Below are 26,129 nucleotides of genomic sequence, written 5' to 3' on the forward strand. Positions count from 1 at the left end.
GAAATAAAAAGTATTGAGTTTCCAGAAGTCTGTTTCATCTTGATGCACAGTTTCCAGATGCCCAAAGGGGAAAATGTTGATCTGTTCAAACAATTACTGTCAATCCAAACATAAACAAAATCTTACCAAGGATTTTTGGAATACTTTGTAATGCAAATAACTTCCTTCCTGCCTGCAGCATCATCATCTGCAGCAACTATTTGATGAAACGTAATATGAATTGAACATTTAATTTAGGGATTAATGGATAGTTGACAGAATTTTCATAGAATTTAGTAATTGATTAATCATTAACTAGAATATACAGATGTTAAAAAAAGCCATATGATGAAAGAATAACACAGCTTGTGTTATTCTTCTTAAACAAACATTTCATCATTATCGTGACATTTATCAATTCTCGGACCAGGCGATATTTGCCGCATGTCTTCCCCCCTCTCCTGTCAGCCTACTTTCATAATAATCAAATTTACTTTGTCAAAGGGAAATTAAAAGTTCTTGTAACTCATTAATTTAGATTTTTCAAAGAATTATTGAAGATAAGTTTCTTTCACAAACTTTGCTATATTTAGCCAAATAAAATGGATGGATATAGCAGAGTCTGTTTTTTAATAAAAACTGGCCAAAGTTATTATGAAATAGAAATAAAATGATAAAAGAAAATTCATTTGTGTTGTACTTCATATTTTCTGCTTAAGAAGATATGAATTCTTGATGGAAATTATAAAAAGTGTTGTGTGGCCCTTCACCATTCAGTCAAGGGCCACACAAAATCAATCCAAGGGCCACGAATTTTAGCCACACCTGGTCTGAGGCCTTTAAATAAAAATCAGAAAGTCTTTTCATCTCTCTAGACTCTGGCTGCAGGCGCGCTTTGAGTCATGTCAGCCACAGAAAGAAATTCATCCTGCAGAGGTAGCAGGAACTGTGGGGGGTTTCGGTAGCCGACAGCTCAACAAATCGCCTCTCTAGACTCTCGTTAAGACGCAGCTGATCACCTCTGTGGTCAAGTCCTGCTCCGTCACTCTGCAGAAACTCCCAGAAAAACAACTCCAGATAAGTGGAAACTGTGGCACACGTCTCCTCGCTACATTGTGAAAGAGGCGTTTGTTGAGAGATTTGAGGATTGTTGAGAATCTCTGCCAGAGTTAAGTAGCAGCAGACCAGAAAACAGCTGCTGAAGTTCAGCTCGGTGGAAACTTTTAACTCCTCAGCACGCAGTGATGACAGCTTTCCATGCGACACTCAAACTGTTAAATTGTTTTTATGCCTCTAAACTTTCAAATACTACGCTGCAATAAATAGACTCTTATTCCTAGTTCCGGACTACTTAACATATTTTTTAAACACCCTATTTAGGATCCCGCATTAGGCTAACAGAGGGACACTGCCACCTACAGGCCAAATAGAACAATACACCACCTATCTGAAGAGGATATTCACTGAATAAAATCAGTTTAAACAGAAACTGATGAAGAGTTTTGGATTAACCATTCAGTCTTGGATTAAGTTTGCAGTATTAGTTTTTGTATTCATGAACAAAGAGGAGTAAGAGTTTCTTTGCTACAGTTCTGGTCCGTTCCTCCTGATAAAAACAAACAAACAAACAAACAAAAAAATAAAAATCATTAGTGCTTCAATTTGGTTTTTTTATTTCTTATCTTCCCTACAACTTTCTAATGCGTCCTCTTTGAAAAACTGCTATAAAGTCTAATATGCACCACATTGTGTCGGTCTAACATGTAAAATCCCAATAAAATGAACTAAAGTTTGGAGTTGTAATCATGCCTGTAACTAACTATTATTGTAGTAATCAATCTATTTCTAATTTTGATAATTGACTCATCAGATAAAAAAGTGCCACATGCTACAGTTTTTTTATTTAACTATTTAAGTTTTTTATGCACAAAATACATAAAAAAAATTCCATTCCTTTTTTTTTTTTAATAGGGAAACATTTTATGGCCTAAAATTAAATGTAGTGACATTCCTTTAGTAAATCTGAAGCAAGTGAAGCTAAAACTCTGCAACGTGAGGAGTTTTGGCTGAAACTTTAGAAGCTAAGGTGTTTATATATTAAATGCAAATATGTTTGGTAGTTTTGAATTAGTTGCTGCTGTGAATATTCTGTTGTTTTTAACAAATGACCTTTTGTTGAGTCAGTTCACAATTAATCGATTGCTAAATTAGAAGATAATTTCAATAATTCATCACAATCAAATTTATCATTTCATCTGTAGTTTTAATGTAACAAAATGTGGAAAAAAATAATCTATTATAAATTGTAGAAGGAACAAGTGAGGAAATGGGTGATAAAATTTTGAACAGGAGAATTTTATCAATTTAATATCTTTAGAAATGATCTTAAGATTTTAAGATGTAATAGTTGGTGTTTGGGTATTAATATTCCAGTCTTCCAAAAATGCATAACTATCAAGTTCAAACTTCCTGTCAACTTTAAACATTTTTAACTCAAAAACACGGCGGCCGGCTGCGTGAATGACTACCAAGCGCCCTGAGCCTAGCGAGTTTTCTGGGGGAAATTCTGTTTAAAAACCCAAAAACTGAAAAAAAATGAATCTGAACCCAAAGAATCTGCCTTATGTAAAGATTTATTAATTTATAATACAAGCTTTTATGTTGACAACATTGCATTTTAGTTTTTTTTTTCTTTTACATTTATTCATACTGAGCTAAAACGTCATAGCAGTGACACTGACAAAAACACAAACCAAAGGACACTCAATGGAAGGAATCGAAAGGTTTCCGCAGCCTGTCACAGTGCACCACTTCAAAATAAAAATCTCACTAGTCCTCACACAGTCTGCAACGTGCATCACACACCCTCAGACAGACTCGCACACAAACTCAACAAATATCTATACACAAGATAAAAATTGATATATTTAAATTTCCTTATTAATGATATTAATGAATTCCACAATAAAAGGCAAACATAAAATATAGACGGCATCCAAAATGAAAGGGAGGTGAAAACCCACCCTGCTTTCCTGTTCTTCCCCACATCAACCACGGGGGGGGGAACTAAATATTCTGCCTCGTTGTGAGCCTCCGTTGGTTGGAAGGAGGATTAAACTAACACCGTCTCTCCCTCCCGTCTTGTTTTTCCGCTTTTGTTTCTACTCACATACCGTTATTGCAACAAAATACCAAACAAATCCGTGGATCCAAAACAGTTTCTCTTCGCCGAAGCTTCTCCGACAGAAACGAACAAACGCAGGCGGTTCAGTTAGTTCCGCAGAAAATGTCTGGGAAATTTTCTACTACATGAGAGAAAAAAAAAGAATAAAAACAATGTTGAAGGAGGAGATTAACCAATAAACACTTCATAATTAGACAGGTTAAGTGCAGCAGGACCCGGGGAATTGTCCATGTAAATAGTAGAGGCGGGTTAGAGCTCACAAAATTCTCTATAAGTCCTTTAAAAAGCTGTGAGCTTCCGGGTCTTTAACACTAAAAATGCCAGCTTTTTAAAAACACCTCATGTGTGGCAGAGAGCATGTATCGGTGGAATCTTAAAATTAAAAAGAAATGGCTACAGAAAGTAATGCTGACAGTAAAAATTGTTTTGGTGGGGTATATTGGCACGAACAAAAACAACAACAACAAAAAAATGCCTCAGATCGGACAAGAGTTCAACCAAAGCGTCCCCGAAATGGGACTTCTTGTGATTTCTTCCAGATCTGCAGACGAAGAGGCGAGCAGCAGGAGAAAAAAGTGAGGGAGTTTGTGCATGTTTAGGTGCGCGTTATGTTTAGTTTGCATGATGTTGGGGTAGAGGAGGAGGGAAGGGGGTTTCTGATGCTTTACAAGAGGAGGCAGCAGTTGCTTTCTGTGGTTTTTTCTCTGTTCCTCTGACCTACAAAGACAAGACAGGAGAGACGTGCAGATTTAAAACCTCGAGTCGATGAGAAACTCCAGCCGTAAACAGGATGAGCAATGAATCTGTGCCTTAGTTTGTTCCAAACATGCAAATATTTACTAAATATTCCAGTCAACAAATTAAAACTTGGAAGGAAAACTCTCTCGGTTTTAAGACAACACTAACCATGAGAGTTGGGTTCTGGAAGAGTCTCCCTGGCAACCAAGTGCATGACGGTTGTTCGACCCGGTGGCAATTTCAGAGCTTCAAACAGGAAACGAACATCAGTAAACTGTTTTATTAATTATGCTACTCTATTCAAAACATGTCCAATACATTTTATGCACAAAGTTATTCTTAGATAATGAGATTTAAGCTTAGCCTTTGAAAAGTAGAAGCGGAGTCTGCTGCACAACCAACAGGAATGTAGCAAGTGGTTTCTGGATGGTAAGTGAACAACAAAACATTTGTCTTTTCCAGCAGCCATTGTACAGCGCATATAGCAGAAAATCCAGCTGGCAAAACATGCTGGAGGTTGGCTTGGGTTGCTAGGTAACAGGGCTGGGCACGGCAGGGGTTGTCATGGGGATAATTTTGAGGTTGAAAGAAAAGGATTCGTAAGTAAACCTGTCTTGATAATAACTTTTGCTGGATGATAAATTGTCCCAAGTTTGTTCTCTCAAAGATCCATAAACTTTAATTTTGTAAACATTTAACACTGGAGATGGAAGATGTTTTAAATATCAAAAAATATAAAAATCAACAACCAAAAAAACAATAAATGAATCAGAAACAAAATCCACTTAAAACAGAAACCATAAATAAAATGAAACGTAAGGTCTTTGTAAACCAACTGGCCTTCCAGAAAATATTAATCATCTGAATGAAATGTTTTTAATCCAATTCAAATACAAATAAACTTTTCACTTTTTCATTTTCTACTAGCTGAAAATTCAAATAACAAATGATACCCTCATTGTCTCAATTTCACTCAACCATGTCGTTTTAAGTTTTATCATCAGTAAAACTCATTTCTGGGCCAATAATCAATCAATCAATCAATCAATCAATCTATATAAATATATATATAGATATATCTTTTGCTCTATAAACATATATAGATATATATTTATTTACATTCAGTATTGAAACGTTTCTGCTTTATTTTATCACAGTTACACCCTGAATGTTACAGATTGGTTAATCAGACTAGTGTTCAGTCCACTGAAGCCAACAATCAACTCGTTCATTTGACTTCGAGCCAGTGAGCTCATGCGGAGAGTAGCGGGGTCAAAAGGTCAACTGCTTAATGAGTTTAAAGAAAACAGATGATCACATTCATTCGCTCCTTAGACCGCTTTGGCGAGGCTTAGCCGTTAATTTCTTAAACCACAACCTGCTTAGATAAAGGAAGACTGCTACTGCAGCTGCAGGTCACGTCATTTAAATCAAATTTACAGTAAAGTCTGTCGTCAAGAATGTTCCTAAAGATTTGGTGCAAACCGTTTTTATGTTCTCCATTAGATAAACATTATTTGTTTGGTAAGTTTGATCATTTTTGATCATATTTCCTTCAGTTGTGCACCTCTTGCTTTTTAAACTGTCTTAAGCACTTTGGCTGTATGGAAACTGCTCTACAAATACAATTTTATTGATTGCCGGTGTGATTCGGTTGCATCAGAGACGGTCTCACCTCCCAGCGTAACGTTGCCATGAAGGAAGCGCCCCTGGAAAATGAGGCGCAGTATACTGGGACTGCTCACCTGCTCTTCCTCCCATCCTGTCACAGAAAAAGAAAAGCGTAATGTAAAATGTTTTTCTTCAACACCATGTACACAATTATTAGACGAGAAAGTATTTTGACCAAGAAATTGAATGTATGGCTGTGTGAATATGGCATGAAAAATAAAATCTCAAACTTTGTGGGACCATATCTATATCTATTTTTTTTCTGTCAACAAGCTGCTGCTGTGCAACCATACATCTTTGAAAAGCAGAAAGTGAGCCTCCTATACAAACAACACAAATGTAGCAATTGATTTCTGGATGGTAAATCAACAACAACACACTTGTCTTTTCCAGCAGCTATTTTACAGTGCAGATTCGTAAAATCAGCTGACCAAATGTTCTTGAGTTCTGTTTGGGTTGCTAGGTAACGGTCCGGGCTTGGCTGGGGTTACTAGGTAACGGCGTAGTGTCCATGGAATTTGACTTAGCATTTCAGATTTTTTAAACTGGTTTTAGAAGCAGTTCAGACCCAAATGGAAGTACAAAAATGTGCAAATAGTGAATTTTGCACAACAGATCCACTTTTAAACATTAATGTTTAAAAAGGTTTATTGACATTTAGGATTAACTGGGAAACTTTTTTCCCCTGGGGCCAAAAATGACAAATTTAACCAACTCATGGGCCACAAAATTTATTTAACTAAATATGCAAATGTAATTTTTCTTTGACTTTAGTTTAATTTGCTCAATAAGTTACATTTTTATTACATTTATACATCCTTAAAGATTCAAAACATAAAAAAGGCTTTAGACTGTTGCCTTATTAAAAGACAAACAGACAACTTAAAATATTTGGGGTCATTGGTAGATTTTTATTTTGTTGACCAAATTTTAATTCTTCTTGACTTTTGATCAATCAAAAATTATTTCAAGGGCCAAAAATGGCCCCTGGGTCGCACTTTGGCCACACCTGGTGGAAATGTGAAAGTGTACTAGATAGAAATATTCTAGATGTATTATTTGGTGAAGTGCAACATAATTTACAATATCCCACACTTTGGACTAAACGTACTTCAATAGAAGACACATTCACTTATGCATCTTATTGGATAAAACTGATCTACTTCCAACAGTTGATGTAGACTATGTTCAAGTTATAGAATCCATACAACGTACCTGCAGGCCAGTGGTCAAACACATGCTTGGCGATGTCTGTGGCCGAATCGTTTGGAGAGAAAGTGAAGTCTTGTGTTTTGCCGCTGACCAGGATAAGGCGGAGATGCACCTAAAAAAACAACAAATGAAAACATCTCAATGCGTCCAAAACCAGAACTCGTAACATCCGAGTCAAACGGCGTTCACACAGATACAATCTCCCCAATTATCAGCATTGAAACTCCTGCACTTCCTCTAACCTCTTCTGGCATGAGGTGACCTTCCGAAGGCTCAGATGAGACGGGCATTCCAGTCTAATTAGATTTATCCACAGCAGATCTCCTCTCTTTGACTGGCTGACTTTGTTTGGAGGGGGCTTACGGTGAAGTGAGCCCTTGGTGCCAGAGACAACAACAGATCAGGGTGGGGTTAGGAGGGAGAACACGGCCCCTTTGGTGTCAGGGTGCTGCCGCTCCGCTCCGGACCATCAGGCTAATGCGATAATCCCAGGTGTCCCAGACAGCGCCGGGTTATTAATTTAACATGAAGTCAAAAGTTGATAGTGGGTTTAGTTGAGAAGGATTTGTAACAGTGAGGCTGAATCGAGTCATCAAATTTTTGGCTTTTGAAGATTTAATTTTTGGGTTTCCAGAGTTCAGAGTAACTGAATGCCTAAGATAGCCGTCTTGTTTGACAAGCCAGTTTTACAGTTTGTGCTTAATTGGACTTTGAATTCTGCTCAACTCAATGACAGAATATGGGGGTCACACAGGGCTGGACAATAAATCAATAATATATATCGGAAAAGGCACGTGATCAATATCAATAGATAATACCTCTGATTGAACATTCAATGTTCTTTAAAGAGAATATTCACTGAAATTCAACCCAGAACTCACTCACTCACTCTTTGGTTACCTAGCAACTCACTCTTTGGTTACCTAGCAACTCACTCACTCTTTGGTTACCTAGCAACAACTTGTAGAGTAACTGCCATAGCAGCAGTTTCAGGTTTCGCCACAATGCCTCATAACTGTTTAAAAATATAAAACAGCAGCGTGGAGTGAAAACCGGATAAAAAAAAAAAAGGAAGGATGGATGCCAATAGTTTGGCAGCATTTCATATATTTAAAAACTAATCACTAATTATTGATACTGACTGATATGAAATGCTTATATTGTGATACGTTTTTCAGCCATATTGTCCAGAACTAGGAGCGTCAAGCCACGATAATTTTTTTAGCATGAGAATAAAGTCATAATATTACTGCAACAAAATTTTACATTAAAGTCAAAATAATTAGAATAACGTCATAATATTAGCAGAATAAAGTCGGAATGAGAATAATGTATCAATTTTATAAGAAAGAAAGAAAAAAATAACAAAATGAGGAATGTTGAGCATGTTGTGAAGTTATAATTTGGTATCTGTTTTACAGATAAGGAAGTACTTCATCTTTTAACACATCAGCAACAAATTATTGTCAGTATAGCAAAACTCTGAAACTACTGAGGTAATGAGGGTATTTCGAAGAACGAACCACATGATCTGGATAACTACTGAAGCTTTCCCCCCTCATTACATGTTTTTTCTTTTGATTTTAAAACATTCTTCTGGTAAAATTGCATCTTTATGAGTCTGCTTTATAATAGATTCATAAAAGAATCCAATGTAAAGTGTGTGTTATTGAGAGCGACCCAGGTGAAAGCCTTTCCTGACATTTCCCACTGATTAGCAGGCGGTCCATGAACTTTCTTCTTTTGATAAATCACAGGGAGCAGAACAAAGCGACTTAGCTGAATGAGTGTGACGTCAGGGAGAGAAAGGGGTCGACCCCGCTTCCTGATCTGTTTACAAACACAACCCACCGCCCCCACACCGTCTCACCCTGTCCCGCTTGTGAGGGTCCCTGTGAACCGGATAACCTCGCCGTTTGGTTACACGTGTGTGTCATCATCATCGTCATCAACAGGCTTTGTTCGCTTTTATCCCCAGCAAAATAAAAACAAAGTGAAACCTGCCTGGTTTCCCATGGCAACAGCATACATCACAAATTCCTGAAATGTTTTTCTAATCTGAATAAATGTTTTACAACAGAAACACGCTTATAATTGCCTGTTTTCTGGATGTGAGAGTGCTTAAAGAGACAAAGGTTTGAGTTTGGCTGTTTTTGTGAAAATATTATCAACCATAACTTCCTAATGGACAGAAATAGAATATGTAAATTTTTTCAGATGAAACATGTGAATATAACATAACATAATATAACCAAGATCTTTGGTAAACTCTTAAAAAACTATTGATGGATTGATGAAAAAGAGATTTATATCCTGTTTTTCATTAAATGAATCTAAATTAAGAACTGCCAGCATTATTAAACAATAAAAACATCCGTACTTTTTGAGTAGGCCTGTTGCAATAAACAATAAATCAATTAATTGCATAATAAATTAAAATGAGCTCAATCATTTCCATTTGCATAATTCATTGTTTTTCTCTTTTCTGTCAACCAAAAACTGTATAACAAAAGTCTTCAATCTGGTGCTTTAGTCTCAACTATATCTTCTTTTAAAGAACAATTTTGTTAACAGAGACTTAATTATTTTTTTATTTGTTGTTTTGTTTATTTATTTTATATATTTAAAATGTCGTCCAGTTCCAGTATTAAATGTTCATTGAAACTGGAAGTTTATCGATGTTTAAGGATGTGTTCTTGTATTATTATTACTATTCCATCACATTATATTACTTGGAAATGGTCTCAAAAAAACAATATTATCGTTTATCAATTTTATTCTGAGACAATTTATCATCCAGTAAAATTTATTATTGCGAGTCCAGTTTTTGAATAAAAATCAAATGGGACATATGTATTTGCAATGCATTTTCTGTTGGATTTAAAACCATTTCTACAAAGGAACCTGCAGAATGTTCAAATTTATGCATTAGCCCTTGAAAAAACAAAAACAATACATCAGATTTGGCCAAAGTCAAATCAGTAGGTAGGAATTCAAAACCCAGAAATGTTCTGGTTTAGTCATTTGAAAATATACAATATAAAGACATTTCTATTCAAGATTCCAGTGTTGCTTGGCTAAATAATCTGACTTAACTTTGGCTTCCCAAACATGTGACAAATATTTTGGTTGAAATTGGGGGCAGCACACAAAGAGGGTACAATCAATTGGTATCTAAACCTTGAAAGGAAAGTAGGCCAGCGTTTAACCGAGATTAGACAGATGGTGATCACGGGAACAGCCGTCACGATCCCAGATAAGTGTTTGTGGAAGTTGGCTAATCCACAACCCCCCTTCCACGTCCCACCGAAACCCAAAACACTTAAATTATCCCAACTTGAGCTGCTGCTTGAAGCGCCATGGCAATCATACACAATCATGGCTGATTAAAGCATCTTTTTGCTCATTGTTGTTATTGTTCAGGTAGCACTCACCAAATCATTATCCATCTGGGTGGTCATGGCTCAGACAGGAGGAAGGCCGTGGAGCAGAGAGGACAGGACGGATGCGCTTCAGCTGCTGGAGACGGGGCCAGAGCCCTGGCACAAACAACACCAACACTGTGAGGCTGGATCCCACAGCCTGGCACCGAAACTGCACCGCACTCACACTGCGACCCGCTGAGCTGGCATGTTGCTAACACTACAGACAACTTCACTGCACTGTCAGTCAAATGTAATCTATTAATCAAACTGTTGATACAGCAAAGCGAAATAAAGTTATAAAGAAACACGTTCGCGGAGCTCAGCGGCTTCTGCCAGATTCCAGCAGTTATCATGCAATAAAACTAGCTCGTAGGCTACAATTTCGTTTTTAGCAACAGTAAACCACCATAGCTACTAACTTGCTTAAACCGGAATGAATCCAGAATGATTATTTATAGGTTTTTAATGTGCAAGAAATCGAATTTTGTCAGAGCATTAAGCCCTGTCCTGCAAATCTCGACTTCAAGTCTATGCTAACGGTAGCATTAGCTTCTCTGTTAGCTTAGCTGTTACTGATGCTATCGCTGGCTAAACAAAACCTGAGAAATGACGATGTTTCTGGGCCTTTGGCCTCACCTGCATCTGATGAATCGGATAAAATCTTTCATTCAGTTAAAATGAAGGCTCGACATGAAGTAGTTTTACGACGTATGTTTTCGAAGGACTGCAGATGGATATCGTTAGGTTGGATCGGGTTTCTTGGATGCTAATGGAGGGGAAGACACCGGATGTTAGCAAAGGCTTCTGGGGATTGAAGTCTACAATAACAAAGCTTCGCTCTGACCCTTAAAATATGTCGAAGTAGTGTTACTCTACTAAAATGCATTCCCGTAAACTGCATTTTACGGGAATGCAGTTTAAAATGCATTTAAACTGCATTCCCGTAAAATGGGAATTAAGCAGACTGTAAATTTTTTTTAATAAATTCTGACTTTAATCTTAGAAATGTAAGATTAAACATTCAGATATTTGATCTCAGGGGATCTCTGAGATTCTGAATAGTGTGATTAAAGTTAGCAATATATATATATTTAATATTTCTGAGAAAAAAGTTTGAATTCTGAGATTAAAATCAGAATTCTGACTTTTTTGACAAAAGGGGGTCCACCTATTCAAAATTTAGACAACTAATGTTTGAACAAAGGTGGGTAGAGCCCCCAAAAAATTACACTAGGAAAAGTAACACTACTTCAACATATTTTTACTTAAGTAAACCTAAATTAACCATCCAAGAAATTACTCAAGTAAGAGTAAAAGAGCATTTGGAAAAAGGTGACTCAAGTATCGATCTGATCAAAACATCAATAATTTAATATTTAAAAATTCCATAATCAGAAAAACCAGAATATAAAGTTATGTGAAAAGTTTGTATTTTAAATTCAAATTTAAAAACACTATTAATCCCAAAGAGAAATTAAATGTTGTTGTAATTCATTAATTTAGATTCTTCAAAGAGTTATTGAAGATCAAGATGCCTGTTGGCAGGAAAGATCTTCTGCAGCAGTTTGTACTGCACTGAATCTAAGGACCAAAATAAAAATATTATCATAAATGTCAAAATCAGGCAAAAGAAAACAGTTTTCAAATCAATTTCTTTCAACATAAAACTTATGAAACGTTAAAAAATGCAGATGTGTGTCTGTGTATGGTGAATTTTTGGGTAAAACAAGCTTGTTTGTTGGGTAGAATATCCAGAAATGTTATTTAAGTAAGACCAAAAAATACACCTAAAAGTACATGTTTAAAAAAAAGTTATGCAATGTAAAGTAGAATAAATATAACTAATTATAAATCAACATATTTGAGTAGAGCTTTCTGGATTGGACAATATAACTATCCCCTGATATTTGAATTCAAAAATCCTAACGTAGAGGATCTTTAATTCATAATGATACTGGATCCAATAGAGAAATTTGACTGACATAAAAGAAAAACTCAATCTGGTGGTTGGATTCCTTTACATCACCATTAGTGCTTTTAGTGTGCCAGAAACGGGCAGAGTAGGTCTGCACCTGGCAGTCAGACACCTGGAGCCAGTGGACCGTCCCAAACAGGAAACCTCTCAGCAGTACTGTCTCAGGCATGACTCAACTAACAAGGAGCGGCACAGGTTTAAAAACAAACATTAAAGATGGAGATTAAGTGCAGTTTCGGTGGGGCGTGTTACTATTCATCTCAATGGACGGGAAGAGTCACTGGTATGCAAGATGAATCAGAATTACAACACAAAAAGCTACTCAGAGGTTAAACCACAAACGTATACTGTTAGATTATCATGCAGATAAACTACAGTAGTCACTTCCTACTATACAATACTGGAACATTTTTCAGTATTATAGAGGCTCAAATAACAAAAATATTAAAGATAGACGCTCTTTGAAGACTAACTATGACAACTTACTTACCTTTTCATGGATTTATCCATCAATCAGAACTGGCTCAGAGATGGAAAAAAAGTGCAGTTAAACCTGGGGCTGAAAATCAAGAGTGGATCTGCCATTCTGCTGGGGTGTGTGCTGGATTAAAATTAATAAGCCATTACCCCTTCTTCAAATCTAGCATGTGGATTTTATTGATTTGCTGCATAAAGAAAAGCATTAAGAAGTAATGTGCAGCATAGCATTTAGAGTACAATCTAATTTGCAACCTAGGTTAGCATTTCAGTTACATAACATGCAATTTAAAACAGCAATAAATGACAAAATATAGGCATTAAACAAATAAAGCCAAATAATTCATGAAAAAATAATGTTCTAGCGTCACCAATCTATTATTCCACCTTCTTTTTTTTGAAGTGGCATATTGGAAAATATTTCCAGCAGTGACTTTTTGAGAACAAACATGTGCATGCATTGTTGTTAGAAGTATGGACATTACCTGGAGAATACTAACTTGCATAGATAGATAGATCATACACATCTACACAGGAAGTCCCCTGCAGAATACTGCCACACTTTACAGCCCCTATCATAATAAAAAAAAAAACGGAATGGCAGTCATTCTTAAAAGTATTTGTGGGAAATGTTATTTAACAATAATCATAATAAAGCCTATAAATGTATGCCATTATTATGATTATTGTCTTCTGTATTTAGACCCTAAGCAACAACAACAACACATTTTGGCTTGATATTTCCTGAAAAATGTGTATGCTTTTTATATAAAGATAGCTCAAAATACACATTTGCAATATATATATTTTTTTATTTATGACTATTTTTGTAGTCAAGTTAATTTAATAGTTGTTTTTGTTCACTCTTTATTCCCCTATTTTATTTAAGTAATTTTATTTGTCCTAATTTTATGGCAGCCTTAATAGTCTATATTTAGTCATGTGACATAAATCACAATAATTCGTAAATATAAACCGCTATGGTCTAGAGCTCTGAGAGCAATTACCGCTCTAACCTGTTTAATTGCCAGTAATCATCTTAAACGGACAGCGTGTACTCAGCAGTCTTTCATAAACAGTTACATAATACAGGTACATGTCGCCTCTTGGAGCTGCTGCTTATGCCAGCGCTGTCTGACACATGGGGGGACTCCGTTTCCCAGAGTTCCGTAGGGCGCAGGCGCAGATCGCGTTGCCTAAGAGTGGTAAACAGACGTCAGAAGGGAGTCTTCGCCTCGAGTCAAAACAAAACAAAGCAAAATAAGTCAAAAAGAGAGCGAAGAAGCGGATATTTGGATCGCTACGACGACAGAAAGTTTCTCAAAACTCGCCTAGGACCTGAAACGGCTGCTCGACGGAGCCTATCTGAGGTTTTTCGCGGAGTTTTTCACGGATTGTAAACTCTGGAGTAGCAGGAGCTTAAGCAGCTAGCGTTGCGGTGGCTATCGTGCTGTTTGGAAAGTGCGGCGGCGACTTGGAGCCGACAGACCCGCTGACGGCTGAGCTCCGCTGAGTTCCCTGGAACAAACTGTGGGATTCCTTCACCGAGTCCGCTAAACTAGACTGGAGTTTAGTTTAGCGGGCGGTGTGTGAAGTGTTTGACCGCCGTGTGAGGCGGCAAGACTGTGGGAGAAACATGGCAGTTGGTGACATGCGCCTGGCCGCAATGTGGCGTATGGAAAGGACCTAAGGCACGGACTTCAGGACTACGGTTTTTTTTTAACACTTATCCTATTTTTTTTTTTTTTACTACAATAAACTTTATTAAGTTTTAAGGTTAGACTAAAGCACATTCCCTTCCCCTTTTGTCTCTTTTAGACATAAGTTTGGATGTTTAAATCCCAGACGGGACACAGAGACAGTGGACAAAGTCTCAGGATTGTTTGCACAAAGTCGCTCCTTGGACATTTTTACTATTAACTCTAATTCAGCCGCGCTGGTTAGTGACTGCTGATTTTTATATTCTTGCTACTTTTTGTTTGTTTGTTTGTTTTTATTTGCAAACGTGCTCTTCAAACATAAAAAATATGTTTGACGGAAAAGTATGAAAAAATAATCTGGAAATTTGGTACAGTAGGATATTTTCACTCATTTCTAAAATATTACTTTGGTGATTTTAAAAAACTTTTTATACTTAACTAACTTATTTTTTTTTTTTATATGAGCAGAAACCTCTGTAGATCCAGATGTTTAGATGCTCATTGACACTCCTTCACTGTTGTTTGTGTTTCATTGAAACAAAGAGACTTCTATATATATAAATCGGAAGGTTTATGATAGTTACTATTAAGGAGATTATTTGGGTTCCCTAATCTCCAATCTGAGGATTAACAGAGGCCATTGGTGTGTCCAGATTATTGCGTCTCCTTTCTAGGCCCCTTAGTTGAAGCCCCCGTTGTGACTGAGGTATATATGTGTGTATATATATAGATATATATATATATACACACACATATATATATATTTATGTCAGCAACTTTTAAATTTACATTTAAATATTAAAAAGGTAAATGTTTTAGGAGAACAGAACTTTGTCAGAGGGAGTTTAGAGAACCAGCATGGAGGAGTCTTCAATGCCCCCCATCGATCCCGATTTTGAGCCGCAGAGCAGACCCCGCTCCTGCACATGGCCGCTCCCGAGGCCCGACATCTCGGCTGTCAAAGTAGAAGGGGCGGATGGCGCCGAGTCCGCAGCCGGGACCCCGCCCGCAGCCGACGAGGACAAGCCCGAACCGCAGCAAATCATCTCCGAGCCTGAGAAAGCTGCTGCCGCGGCGGCGGAGGAGGGCGGGGTTGTGGCCGGCGTGGGCGGAGCCGGAGCGACGCCCCGCAAAGGATCCTCCCGGCGCAACGCGTGGGGGAACCAGAGCTACGCGGATCTGATAAGCCAGGCCATCGAGAATTCGCCAGAGAAAAGGCTGACCCTGGCTCAGATCTACGACTGGATGGTGAAAACTGTGCCTTACTTCAGAGACAAAGGAGACAGCAACAGCTCTGCCGGCTGGAAGGTGAGCCCTAGCAAAAGTAAACCTGTTGCACATAATGACTTTTTTTTTTTTTTTGCACAACAAATCAAAAGTAAAGTCAAAACTATATGATGATTTAAGATTAGGAAAGATCTATGGTTGCATTTTATGAGATTATTATTGTTTTAGATGTTTCCCACCCTGAACAACTGATTCAAATTATGGCATTCCCTCCTTAGCCTACATTCAGCTGCAGCAGGAGCCTGTTAATCATCCATTCATTTAAGCCATGTGTGCAGCAGCAGGGAAACACCAGAGACATGAAGGGCACCATGATTAAGTACAGGGTCTCTATGCAGTCTGGAAAACTATTGACTTTATTTATTCTATATATACCTTGAAAAAGAGCATAATGGGAAAGTATTTAAAGTAGAAATCTAAAACTATATTCTCCACACAGCTGTGTGTGGTGCAGTGGTGTTCAAAATATTTTATCACGTAGGCCAAAATTGTCAAGTCAAAATGACTAGTGTGCCAACAGAATTTCTAAAACTACAAAAAAGCAATCAATGTATTTCTCTTTTCACTTCTCGACAATAAACTAAACATGCAATTTTTCTAATTAAACAAGTAGAGAAGGTAATTTTTTATAGGAAAGAGAAGATCAAATGATTGTATAGCTAAAAGTATATTTAAAAATGGAGACAACAACAACAATATAAACATTCTTTAAATAGGAAACAATTTCACAAAGTGAAATAGCTGTTACTACATTAACAATTAAAAAAAATAATATGGTACAGATTTAAAACACAAACACTGTAAGAGCGAAAATCTTTCAGTGAAATAAGTTGGGAAAATGTGGATTTTTTTTTTTACCTCAACAAAATTAACTGTGCTACAGACTTATGAGCCATGCCGCCTAAATAAACATCACTAATATGCTAATTAAGGATCAAAATAATAATTAAAAAATCACTTCAAAGTTCAAGTTAATTGAAACTGAATTTAAACTTTAAAAGCCAAGTCAGTTTCACTGTAACATAGAAACAGGATTTATTCCCTTGATTAAATGTAATATTATTAAACTCTATACTGAGAAGGTGAGAAACTGCATCAGGTGTAAAAATAAAAATAATTTTTAAGCTTCAGAAGTTGCATGTTGCATGCTTTTCCAAGCAAAGCACATCTAGCATTTCTAAAATATTTAATTTAAGAGCAATACATGCAGAAAAACATGTAAAAGTTTTTCTTTGAACAGCTGATTGTTTTGTTCCATCTTTAATTTGTTGCCACTCTGTATGGCAAGCCATGCAGGCCAAAACAGACACAGGAATTAGGAAAAATTGACTCCTTAATTTTGGGATATTTGTGATTGGCTAGAAAATTGCAACCTATATTGGAAAAAAGATATCAATCATCTAATTGGTTTATTTGTTCTCAAACTTAGACTTATGTCTATAGACACACCACTCATAGCACTCTGGTTTTAAAAAGTGTGGACTTAGAGCAGGGTTGGGCAATCCTGGTCCTGGAGGGCCGGTGTCCTGATGTCTTCCTGGTCCAACACACTTGAATCCAACAGCTGAATCTCCTCCCAATTGCAGTCAGGTTCTCCAGAGTCCTGCTAATGACCTCATTATTTGACTCAGGTGTGTTGAAGTAGAGACGCATCTAAAAGTTGCAGGAGAAAAATCAGATCAGACCCTCCTCTACCACCCACCCACTCTTTTGTTATGGATGTTTGGTTTCTGTTCCAAAAAAAAATCCTGGATGGGCATATGTTACACCGTTCTGTATTTCCACTGTGTTGGAAATTAAAATGTACAATGTAATTGTAACTTGCCCTTCCAAATAAAAAGTTAAATAAATAAAAAAAATAAAAGTTGCAGGAGACCTCGAGGACCAGGATTGCCCACCCCTGACTTAGAGTAATGACTTTCTGTTGCTAAGCGACAGAATTTGTGTTTCTTGAACGTTGTGGAAAAGCCTTGTGAGCATCTTTCAGCCAGCTGGCAGACAGTTTCTCTGGCATCTGGATAAGAAACATGGCCATGAAGAAGTCTTTAAAACTTTGACCCTTTCTGCAGTGGAACGATATTTAACTCTGTATCTTTGCAGCCATAACAGGAAACCTCCATGACCTTCAGGGTGTCACGTCTGATAGGGAGGCCACTGTGTTCTTAAAACGCCTCCAAAGATTTCACACCAACCATCTGTGTTCTTTATTTAAATTTTTATGCACAGTGAAGGTAAATTTAAGAAAATAATGTAGATTTTGCTGAATTTCTGATTACCAGGTCCAGATCTGAGTTTTCCCACATAATGTTCCAAATTCCATTGCAACTAAGTTACTTCAGTTAGTAAATATTCTGACAATTAATGAGCTAAAAATAATTTTTACTGAAGCTTTTTGTACAATATTTGAAACGTCAAATCCATCCATCCATTTTCTAACACTCTCGTCCATTAGAAAGGTCTGGAGGGCTGCTGGTGCTCATCTCCAGCTAACATTATGGGCGAGAGGCAGGGTACACAGAAACATACAGGACCATGCACACACACACCTATGGACCAGAGAACCCGGAGAGAACCCATGCATACACAGGGAGAACATGCAAACTACATGCAGAAAGATCCTGGGCCGGGAATCGAACCCAGGACCTTCTTGCTGCAAGGCAACAGCTCTACCCACTGCTCCACTGAGCAGCCCTAATTCATAAAATTTTTTAAATAATAAAATAAGCATTTTTTGCCCAACATACAGTAAGATAGCATTCCTTTAGTTTACGCTTTATCATTTGAAGCAAATGATACATCTGCAGGTAAAAAAAATACTCCTCATCTAAAGTCAGCCTTCCTGCTTGATTTAACATCAATACAGTGTAGGTCTGATCGGGTGATAGTATAGTATATATATTGTTGTACAAATTTGGCTTAATTACTGCTCTGAATATATATTGTTTTAGCAAATTTTCTTTCTTGACTCTGTATACTCCAGTTAATGATTAATTGAGAGATAAAAAATCAATAACGATATCTGTTGGGATTGTCACGTGATCAATATCGATAGGTAATCTGATAGAATATTCTCTGAACTTTTCACAGTGGAATCAACTAGGCCGCTCATTCTTTGGTTACCTAGCAACAATCTTCTCAGCAACTGGTGGTTACCTAGCAACAACTCATTGCGTAACATGCCCAAAATGTATCTTGTGTGCAGCTCCACAGCTAAATAGATTTCTCCAATTTTTGGAAAAAACTGGATTCTTTTTTTTCACCAATGAACTCCCTGGATTCTCAGGGTGTTTTATAGCTTTGATAGAATATTCTTATTAATATATAGAATAATCAACTAACTCACTGTTTGGTTACCTAGCAACAGTAAGTTGAGTAACTGGCACAGCAGCAGTTTCAGGTTGTGCCGCCATACGTCATAACTGTTTAAAAATTAAAACTGTGGATAAAGCAGAGAAGGTCACACCAACAATTTGGCAGTATTTCTTATATTTAGAACAAAAAAAAACTGATCAATAATTATTGATATTGACTGACATGAAACGCTAGGATCATGTTGTTTTCAGCCATGTTGTCCAGCCCTTTAGTAACTGAGAGTTTTTTGTTTTGTAAAGTTAAATTTTTCAGATTGTTTTTTCTTATTCTTTTTCTCAGAATTCAATCCGCCACAACTTATCACTCCACAACAAGTTCTTGAGGGTTCACAATGAGTCCACAGGGAAGAGCTCCTGGTGGATGCTCAACCCCGAGGGTGGGAAGACGGGGAAAGCCCCCCGCCGCCGAGCCGTCTCCATGGACAACAGCAGCAAGCTGCTGAAGAGCCGCATGCGAGCCAAGCAGACCAAGAAGCAGGCTGGAGCGGCCGGCGGTGGCGGCGTGCTGCAGGGAGACGGCGCAGGCGGTTCTGCCGGCGCTGAGAGCCCCAACTCGTCGCAGCAGTTCCCTAAGTGGGGCGTGAACAGCAGCAGCCCGTCATCGCGTGGCAGCCTGGACGATGCTGACATGTGGACCACCTTCCGCCCACGCACCAGCTCCAACGCCAGCACCTTGAGCGGCCGCCTGTCGCCCATCGCCCCAGGCCAGGAGGACGATGACAGCCTGCCTGACGACGGCCTGCTGGGCCGCTACGCATCCAGCAGCCTGACCCCGACGCTCACAGAGACCGTCATGGAGGAGCTGGACCTGATCGACAACCTCACCCTGATGACGGCGCAGCAGGGCGCAGCCAGTCCCAGCACGGCGCCGCCGGCACCGCCCACGCCGCTGCCCTCCGCTTCCACCTTGCTTCCGCGCGGCTCCGGCTTCACCTCCTTCCACCAGGCGCACTCTGCCGCCCAGCCCGCCGTCTCCCTCAAAGAGCCGCCGGCGTCCTTCAGCAACTCCCTCTTCAACCCCATGAGCAGCTCCAGCGCTCACGGTGGCGGCCGCTACAGCAGCCATGTTCCCTCCAGCCTGGAGGCGCTGCTGACCTCTGACTCCCCTCCACCCAGTGACGTGCTAATGGCCCAGGTCAGCCCGCTCATGGCGAACTCTGGAGGTCTTGGTCAGATGGGTTTGGGCGTGCGAGCCAAACCCGCTCAGCTGCAGCTGAACAAAGCGCTGGAGGCGAACGCCATGACGCCGATGGCGATGCAGACCCAGATGCAGCCGCCGCCGCCACAGCAGCATTTCCGCCACAACCACCAGCAGCATCAAATCGGACTGGGGATGATCCTGTCCGGACTCTCCCAGGACCCGACTCCCCTCTCCACTCTCAAAACCCACCAGGTGCAAACCATCAGCGCTCATCACACCGCCACCGCTCCGGCCCCAGCAGCCAATCAGAGCCTGAGCCTGCCGGCGGTTGGTCCGTTTGGCGCTCCGACAGGGTTCCAGCCCGGTCAGGAGCGACTGCCCACGGACCTGGACATAGACATGTTCACCGAGAACCTGGACTGCGACGTGGATTACATCATCAACAGCGACCTCATGGACGGAGACGGCATGGATTTCAACTTTGACCCCATCCTGCCCGGAGGTCAAGGCTACACAGGGCCGACCACCACGCAGGGCTCGGCCCACAGCTGGGTGCCCAGCTAATCCAGCAGAACCGCATCAGGTACGCCAACTCCTCTGCTTTACCTTACAGACGATTCTTTAAACCGCTGAGAGTAAAAAGCTGCAAAATCGCCATAAACTGGAAAAAAGCAGCTGAAGTTTGAGTTAAAGCCAGAGTTTTCACAACCCGTCCACCTTGGAAAAATGCATTTATACCAGCTAACATCAGTTGTCACGTAATGCCTTACAAAAATTTTCAAATGCTTTGAGTCTTAATATTTTGCCACGATATTACAACCTAAGGCAGGACAATAAATCAATAACGTGTATCAGGATAGACAAGTGATCAGTATCAATAGATTCAATAACTTCACTGAACTCCAAACAAGAACTGCACAGCATTCTGGGGGATGTAGGCAGAGGAAGGACTTCAGCTGTTTAACTTCCTCTAGGTTGGTGGAATCAACTCATTCGCTCGTTCATTGGTTACCTAGCAACAACAAATTGAATAATTTGCGCAGCAGCAGTTTAGGGTTTTGCCACTGTGCCTCATTACTGCTTAAAAAATAAAACAGTGATGACGTGGAAACTGGCAAAGTTCCTCCATGTTGTTCACACTTTTGTGTTCACTAAGTAAACTGTCAAAGTAGCAGCTTGTCCACATCGTCTGAAGTATTTTCCTTCTACGTCTCATGCGGGTCAGTCACGACAGCAGCCATTTTATTCATCTAAATTTCTCTCACACATTGATCAAGAGCGTCCACATATTTATGATCCAGTCAGCGGTTATGACTCACTCTTGTATCGATTATGTCTTGTCTTGCAGGATCTCACCTCCAGTCAACTTAACCTCACTAAAACAGCAGAACAACTGGTGCACCGCCCCCTGCTGGATGAAAACAGCAAATCCAACATCTGACCTCACGTCACTTGCCAAGACGTTCGGTTACAGGAAGGCAACTATGCACTGCTTTCTTTTTATTTTTCTCTAAATGATTTTTCTTAACAACACTTGGCAACAATTTGGCTGCTTTCTTAAGAACCGGAACTGATGACTTTATTATTATTATTATTGTTATTTGTGTAAAAAAAAAAAAAAAAAGGCGAGAAAAGAAAAGAAAAAAATATATTTTTTGGAGTGTAAAGACAAATCATCAGAGGTTGCATTTCATGTCATGTTATGCCGCAGCAGCTGTAGAGATGGTACGTCCAGATCAAGCTGGCGCTGGTTCTGAACACTTTATTCTTGTTTTTTGGCCAGTTTTGCACCAGCGCTCGCTCGATGCGTTGCTGTGCAGTCGACTGAAAGAAGTGCGGGCGATCAAGCTGCACAGACCCGAGAGAGAAACGGAGAGTTGAGATCAGGAAGACTAACGGACTGGACGACCTTTTGGTGGCTTTACATCGACCCTGTAAATTTAACTCAATTGGAGTTGTTTTCCTTCTGTTTGGCATTTTTTGACAAGTTTGCTATGATAGAAACCAGCTAGAGGGTGTTTTTGTTTTCTCTAAATCCCTGAGGTGCAGTTGAACTAACAAAATGAAGAAATCGAACGTGTGTGGGCATTTCAAAGTATTACACGCCACCAGAATGCCTCCGCTCTCTTATCGTTGTTGTTTTTAGGTTTTCCTCCTTGAGTCTTTGCATTTTCAAAGCACTTAGGTTTCCTGCCACACAGGGACCCCAAACTGTAAAAATTAGTTTGTCGTTTCAACAAATAATAATAATAAAAAAAGAGTATATAATCCTTTAAAAGAGACGATGAAATGAACACGTTGCACCTGTACTTGACGGCACGCTATGCAGATTTATCAGGAGACAGAAATAAAACCTTGAAGGAAATCAAAGGTTTTTGTTGTTGAACGTTCTCCTGGTTACTTGGTGAAATATTCATCCTCACTAAACGTCTCGCGTTTTGTTACAAAAACAAACTCCAATGTGTTCTATTGGGATTTTATGTGAAAGCTGGAACATTTCTCTTTGCAAATATCTGAAAATTGTGGCGTTCAATTTCCTTTTGCTATAGTTCTAGTTTTGTCTCTACCAACTTCTTGCATCTGGAGACAGAGACACATAGGATTTGGTATATCTGCAAATTTGTTTTTGTCGGCTTCTGTTTTTAAAAATCCAGAAATTATCATTTTTTGATTGATAGATTTTAAAACTCTGATTTTCCCATTTTAGCGTGTACATCCCAAAAAATATGCAAAACCCCCCCAAAACAAAACACTTTTTCAGTTTCATTTATAAATTAATTGACTTTTGAAGAAAGTTTTACAAGATTTTTAAGGTGTAAATTATTAAACAATGCATGTCACACTTTTCAGATTTAATTTTTTTACCTGGTCACATTTTTACACCACTTTATTCTATTTTTTCACATAAAATTCCAATAAAACATTAAGGTTTGTGGTTTTAGCGCCTCAAAACGTGGAAAAGTTTCTAAAAGGATGTGTATTTTTGACAAGGCGCTGCAAAACTGTTGTTTTTTTTACAGAGCAGGAGCTTGTAAGAGTCTCCTCTCACACTTTAATTTTTAAATACTAACATGAAAGCAATTAAATCACAGTGTGAGAGGTACCAGAAAAGAATATATTTGATTATAGTTTTAATATACAATCTAGGCTGAGATGATAAATCAGATATTAATACGTATATTACTAATAACAAGTGATGTTTTTTTTTTTTACATTGGAAGAAGCATTCTCAGATTTTTAACGGTGATTTTTCTATACTTTTATTTTTGTAAAGGACAAAATGCATGTGGATTTTTTATTATTTTTTTACATAACCAAAGGAACACTAATATTTGCATGGCATTTAAAAAGCGCTTGGCCCTGACACGGCATCTTCTGTGTACATAAGCTTCGCAAAGCAGACCTGTAATGTGATTTTTACTTTTATTTTTTATTGGTAAGATAAAGGAGGCGAATACTTGATTATGTCAGCTACGATTCCCAGCCACCTGCCTCGCGCTTTTTATTTGTTTTACTCTGAAAATCTGCGTCGGTTCTCATCTCAAAACGAGTTACCTCTCAGAAGCAGGAAAACAGCTGCGTGCAGATTTAATCGGATATTTATTTTGCACAAGACTGGAAACTCAACATGCCATGTCTTTGATTTAATTTCCTCTGAGAAAAAAAATAGCTGAACTAAAATTAAACTTCCTGTTTTGTTTTTTTTCTTTAAAGAGTTTTCATGTTTAGTTGATCAGCCATGTGTATCAGTGCTAGTTGTACTTCGTTTTCTTTAATCTGCCAATATCCAAAACACTAGAGCACGATGTTGCTTTGTAGCAATACTTAAACCTATCATCTCCCGTCTTTTAACATTTTGTTTTTGTTGGTTCTGTGGTCAGAAATAACACCCACCCTGCATCTTGAACTCATTTTTTCACAGTAGCATTGTTAAAAAAAACAAAACAAAAAAAAAACATTAAAGCACTCTCCTTTTTTCCCTCCCCACAAATGTTTTATATCTTGTTTTTGTTTTTGCGAATGATGGTGCTAGATGACATCAGTGCAGTCGGTGCATATCAGGGCCTTTGTATTTTGGATTATTATAGCTAGGATGCAACCAGAACTTTTTGTTTTGTTTTTTTCTGATATGTACAATTTAACTTGGAAGCAAAAGTCAAACTTCTTTAATTATGCATGATTTTATTAAGTAATATCAGTAATTATTTTAGTCATATATGCAACCAGGCTTGTTTTTGTTTAATATCTGATAATTCCCAGCTGAGAGGCTGCAGCAGCTTCTTTTTCTCCAGTTTACGGTCGCTGCCTCTGTGGTGTTTATTACCTGGCTTGTATCTCCAAAGCTGACACAACTTTCTGCTTGTTCTTATTCTTCTGTTATTGTTGGTAGCAGTTAGTTCCTGTATGGTTTTAACTTTCCCCCCCATTTGTTACAGCATTAAAAGTTGGCATAAGGGGACGATGGGTTGTGCAGAAGCCAATTAATGTTTATGGTTTTTAATCATGTGAATATTTTCTTCTTCTTTTCTTTACACTTTGTAAAGTCAGCCAGAGATAAACGTAGAGATGCAGAAATCAATTCAATAAAATGTTTAACCCACTTGGTTTTGCTCATTTGTGACGCTGCAGACTTCAGGATCTGACACCAGAGGGCGCTGTTGCTTCAGCTACTTCCGTTAGTTTCTGAGATAAACATGAGTATGTTTAGATTTATATAAATTTGTTTTTTGGATAGAGCTAACACTTAAGTAAAATAAATGTTTATATAAACGTAATATAAATTTACACTTTAAATCAAACAGCATCTAAGTAGAGCCATGGTTTCTCAAATGTCGCTGCTTTTATAGTTTACTGCAGTTTTATAATACAAATTGTAGGATTTTATCGACGAACAAGTCAACATTATACCGACTCTCAATGATTTACTGGATTTCTGGATCAGATCCTGATTGATGGTAACCCGTTTGGTTAATTAGTGAGTTCAGGTTTTTATTTTTGTTTTGATGACAGACCTCAGGCTCCCCATCGGATTAAGATCTCGAGTTTTTTAACCGTGTTTATAAAATTCACTCATTGATTTACAAGAATATTTATAGCACTTGAAATTTTTCTCGCATTACAGCTACAAACGTCAACTTTCGCATACCGTTAAAGTTGAGCTCTAGAGTTAGCATTAGCATCGAATTGGACTCTGATCCAGTACTGGACTTGTTTGAGTTTTAGCTAAAGAACTCGGATTTCTTTCTGTCAATAGGCAACTTTTTGTCTGAGCAGACATAACGTGGGATAAAAATCCATATATATTGTTAAAATAATATAATAAGACTAATAAGTAAAAAAAAAAAAAAACAAAAAACAAAAACAGAAGAGCTACGGTATCAAGCTTCAATTGAATGGCAAAGAATAAAAATTAGTTTTAAGAAGCGATTGGAAATGATCCAGACTGTTGGCAGATCTAATCTGGAAAGGTAGATTATTCCATAGATTAGGAGCAGCAACAGAGAAAGCCCGATCTCCTTTTCTCTTAAGTATAGCTAGATAGTGATCAAGCCTGAAATCTGGGTGTAGATGGACTTGAAACTCCTGAGACACATAAAGACAGTTACAAAGTCGGCCTTTTATCACCTGAAGAACATTTCCAAGATAAAAGGAGGAATGTCCCCAACAAGATTTTGAGAAACTCATCCACGTGTTTATCTTTTTTCTAATGTATGGAGTGTTTCCCAACCCTGGTCCTCAAGGCACACGGTCCTACATGTTTTAGAGGTTTCCCTACTTTAATGTACCTGATTCAACTCATTGCAATTAAATAAACGCCTGTTAATCAGTCATCAATTGAAATCAGCTGGACTGGAGCAAAAAATACCTACAACATGCAGAGCAGTGTGCCCCGAGGACCAGGTGCCCAAAGTCAGTCCTCGAGGGTTGTCATCCTGCATGTTTTAGTTCTCTCCCTGGTTTAACGCAGT

General features: G+C 38.4%; 2 protein-coding genes across 2 annotated transcripts; one reads left to right on the top strand and one right to left on the bottom strand.

The window, feature by feature from the left end:
- Nucleotides 1-2,594: 2,594 nt before the first annotated feature.
- Nucleotides 2,595-11,026, bottom strand: ubl3b (ubiquitin-like 3b). Its single transcript, XM_044126202.1, has 6 exons — nt 10,846-11,026; nt 10,219-10,323; nt 6,788-6,896; nt 5,577-5,663; nt 4,070-4,147; nt 2,595-3,880 (listed from the first exon to the last, which is right to left on the bottom strand). Exons 2-6 carry the CDS (start codon nt 10,243-10,245, stop codon nt 3,828-3,830), a joined length of 354 nt encoding a protein of 117 aa, XP_043982137.1. The 5' UTR covers nt 10,246-10,323; nt 10,846-11,026; the 3' UTR covers nt 2,595-3,827.
- A 2,747-nt stretch (nt 11,027-13,773) lies between these two features.
- foxo4 (forkhead box O4) lies at nt 13,774-24,760 on the top strand. Its single transcript, XM_044127636.1, has 3 exons — nt 13,774-15,669; nt 19,300-20,743; nt 21,509-24,760. The coding sequence occupies exons 1-2, from the start codon at nt 15,220-15,222 to the stop codon at nt 20,722-20,724; spliced, it is 1,875 nt and encodes a 624-aa protein (XP_043983571.1). The 5' UTR covers nt 13,774-15,219; the 3' UTR covers nt 20,725-20,743; nt 21,509-24,760.
- Nucleotides 24,761-26,129: the final 1,369 nt, after the last annotated feature.

Source organism: Gambusia affinis, linkage group LG09 (genome assembly GCF_019740435.1).
Source record: "Gambusia affinis linkage group LG09, SWU_Gaff_1.0, whole genome shotgun sequence".
Classification (NCBI taxonomy): domain Eukaryota; kingdom Metazoa; phylum Chordata; class Actinopteri; order Cyprinodontiformes; family Poeciliidae; genus Gambusia; species Gambusia affinis.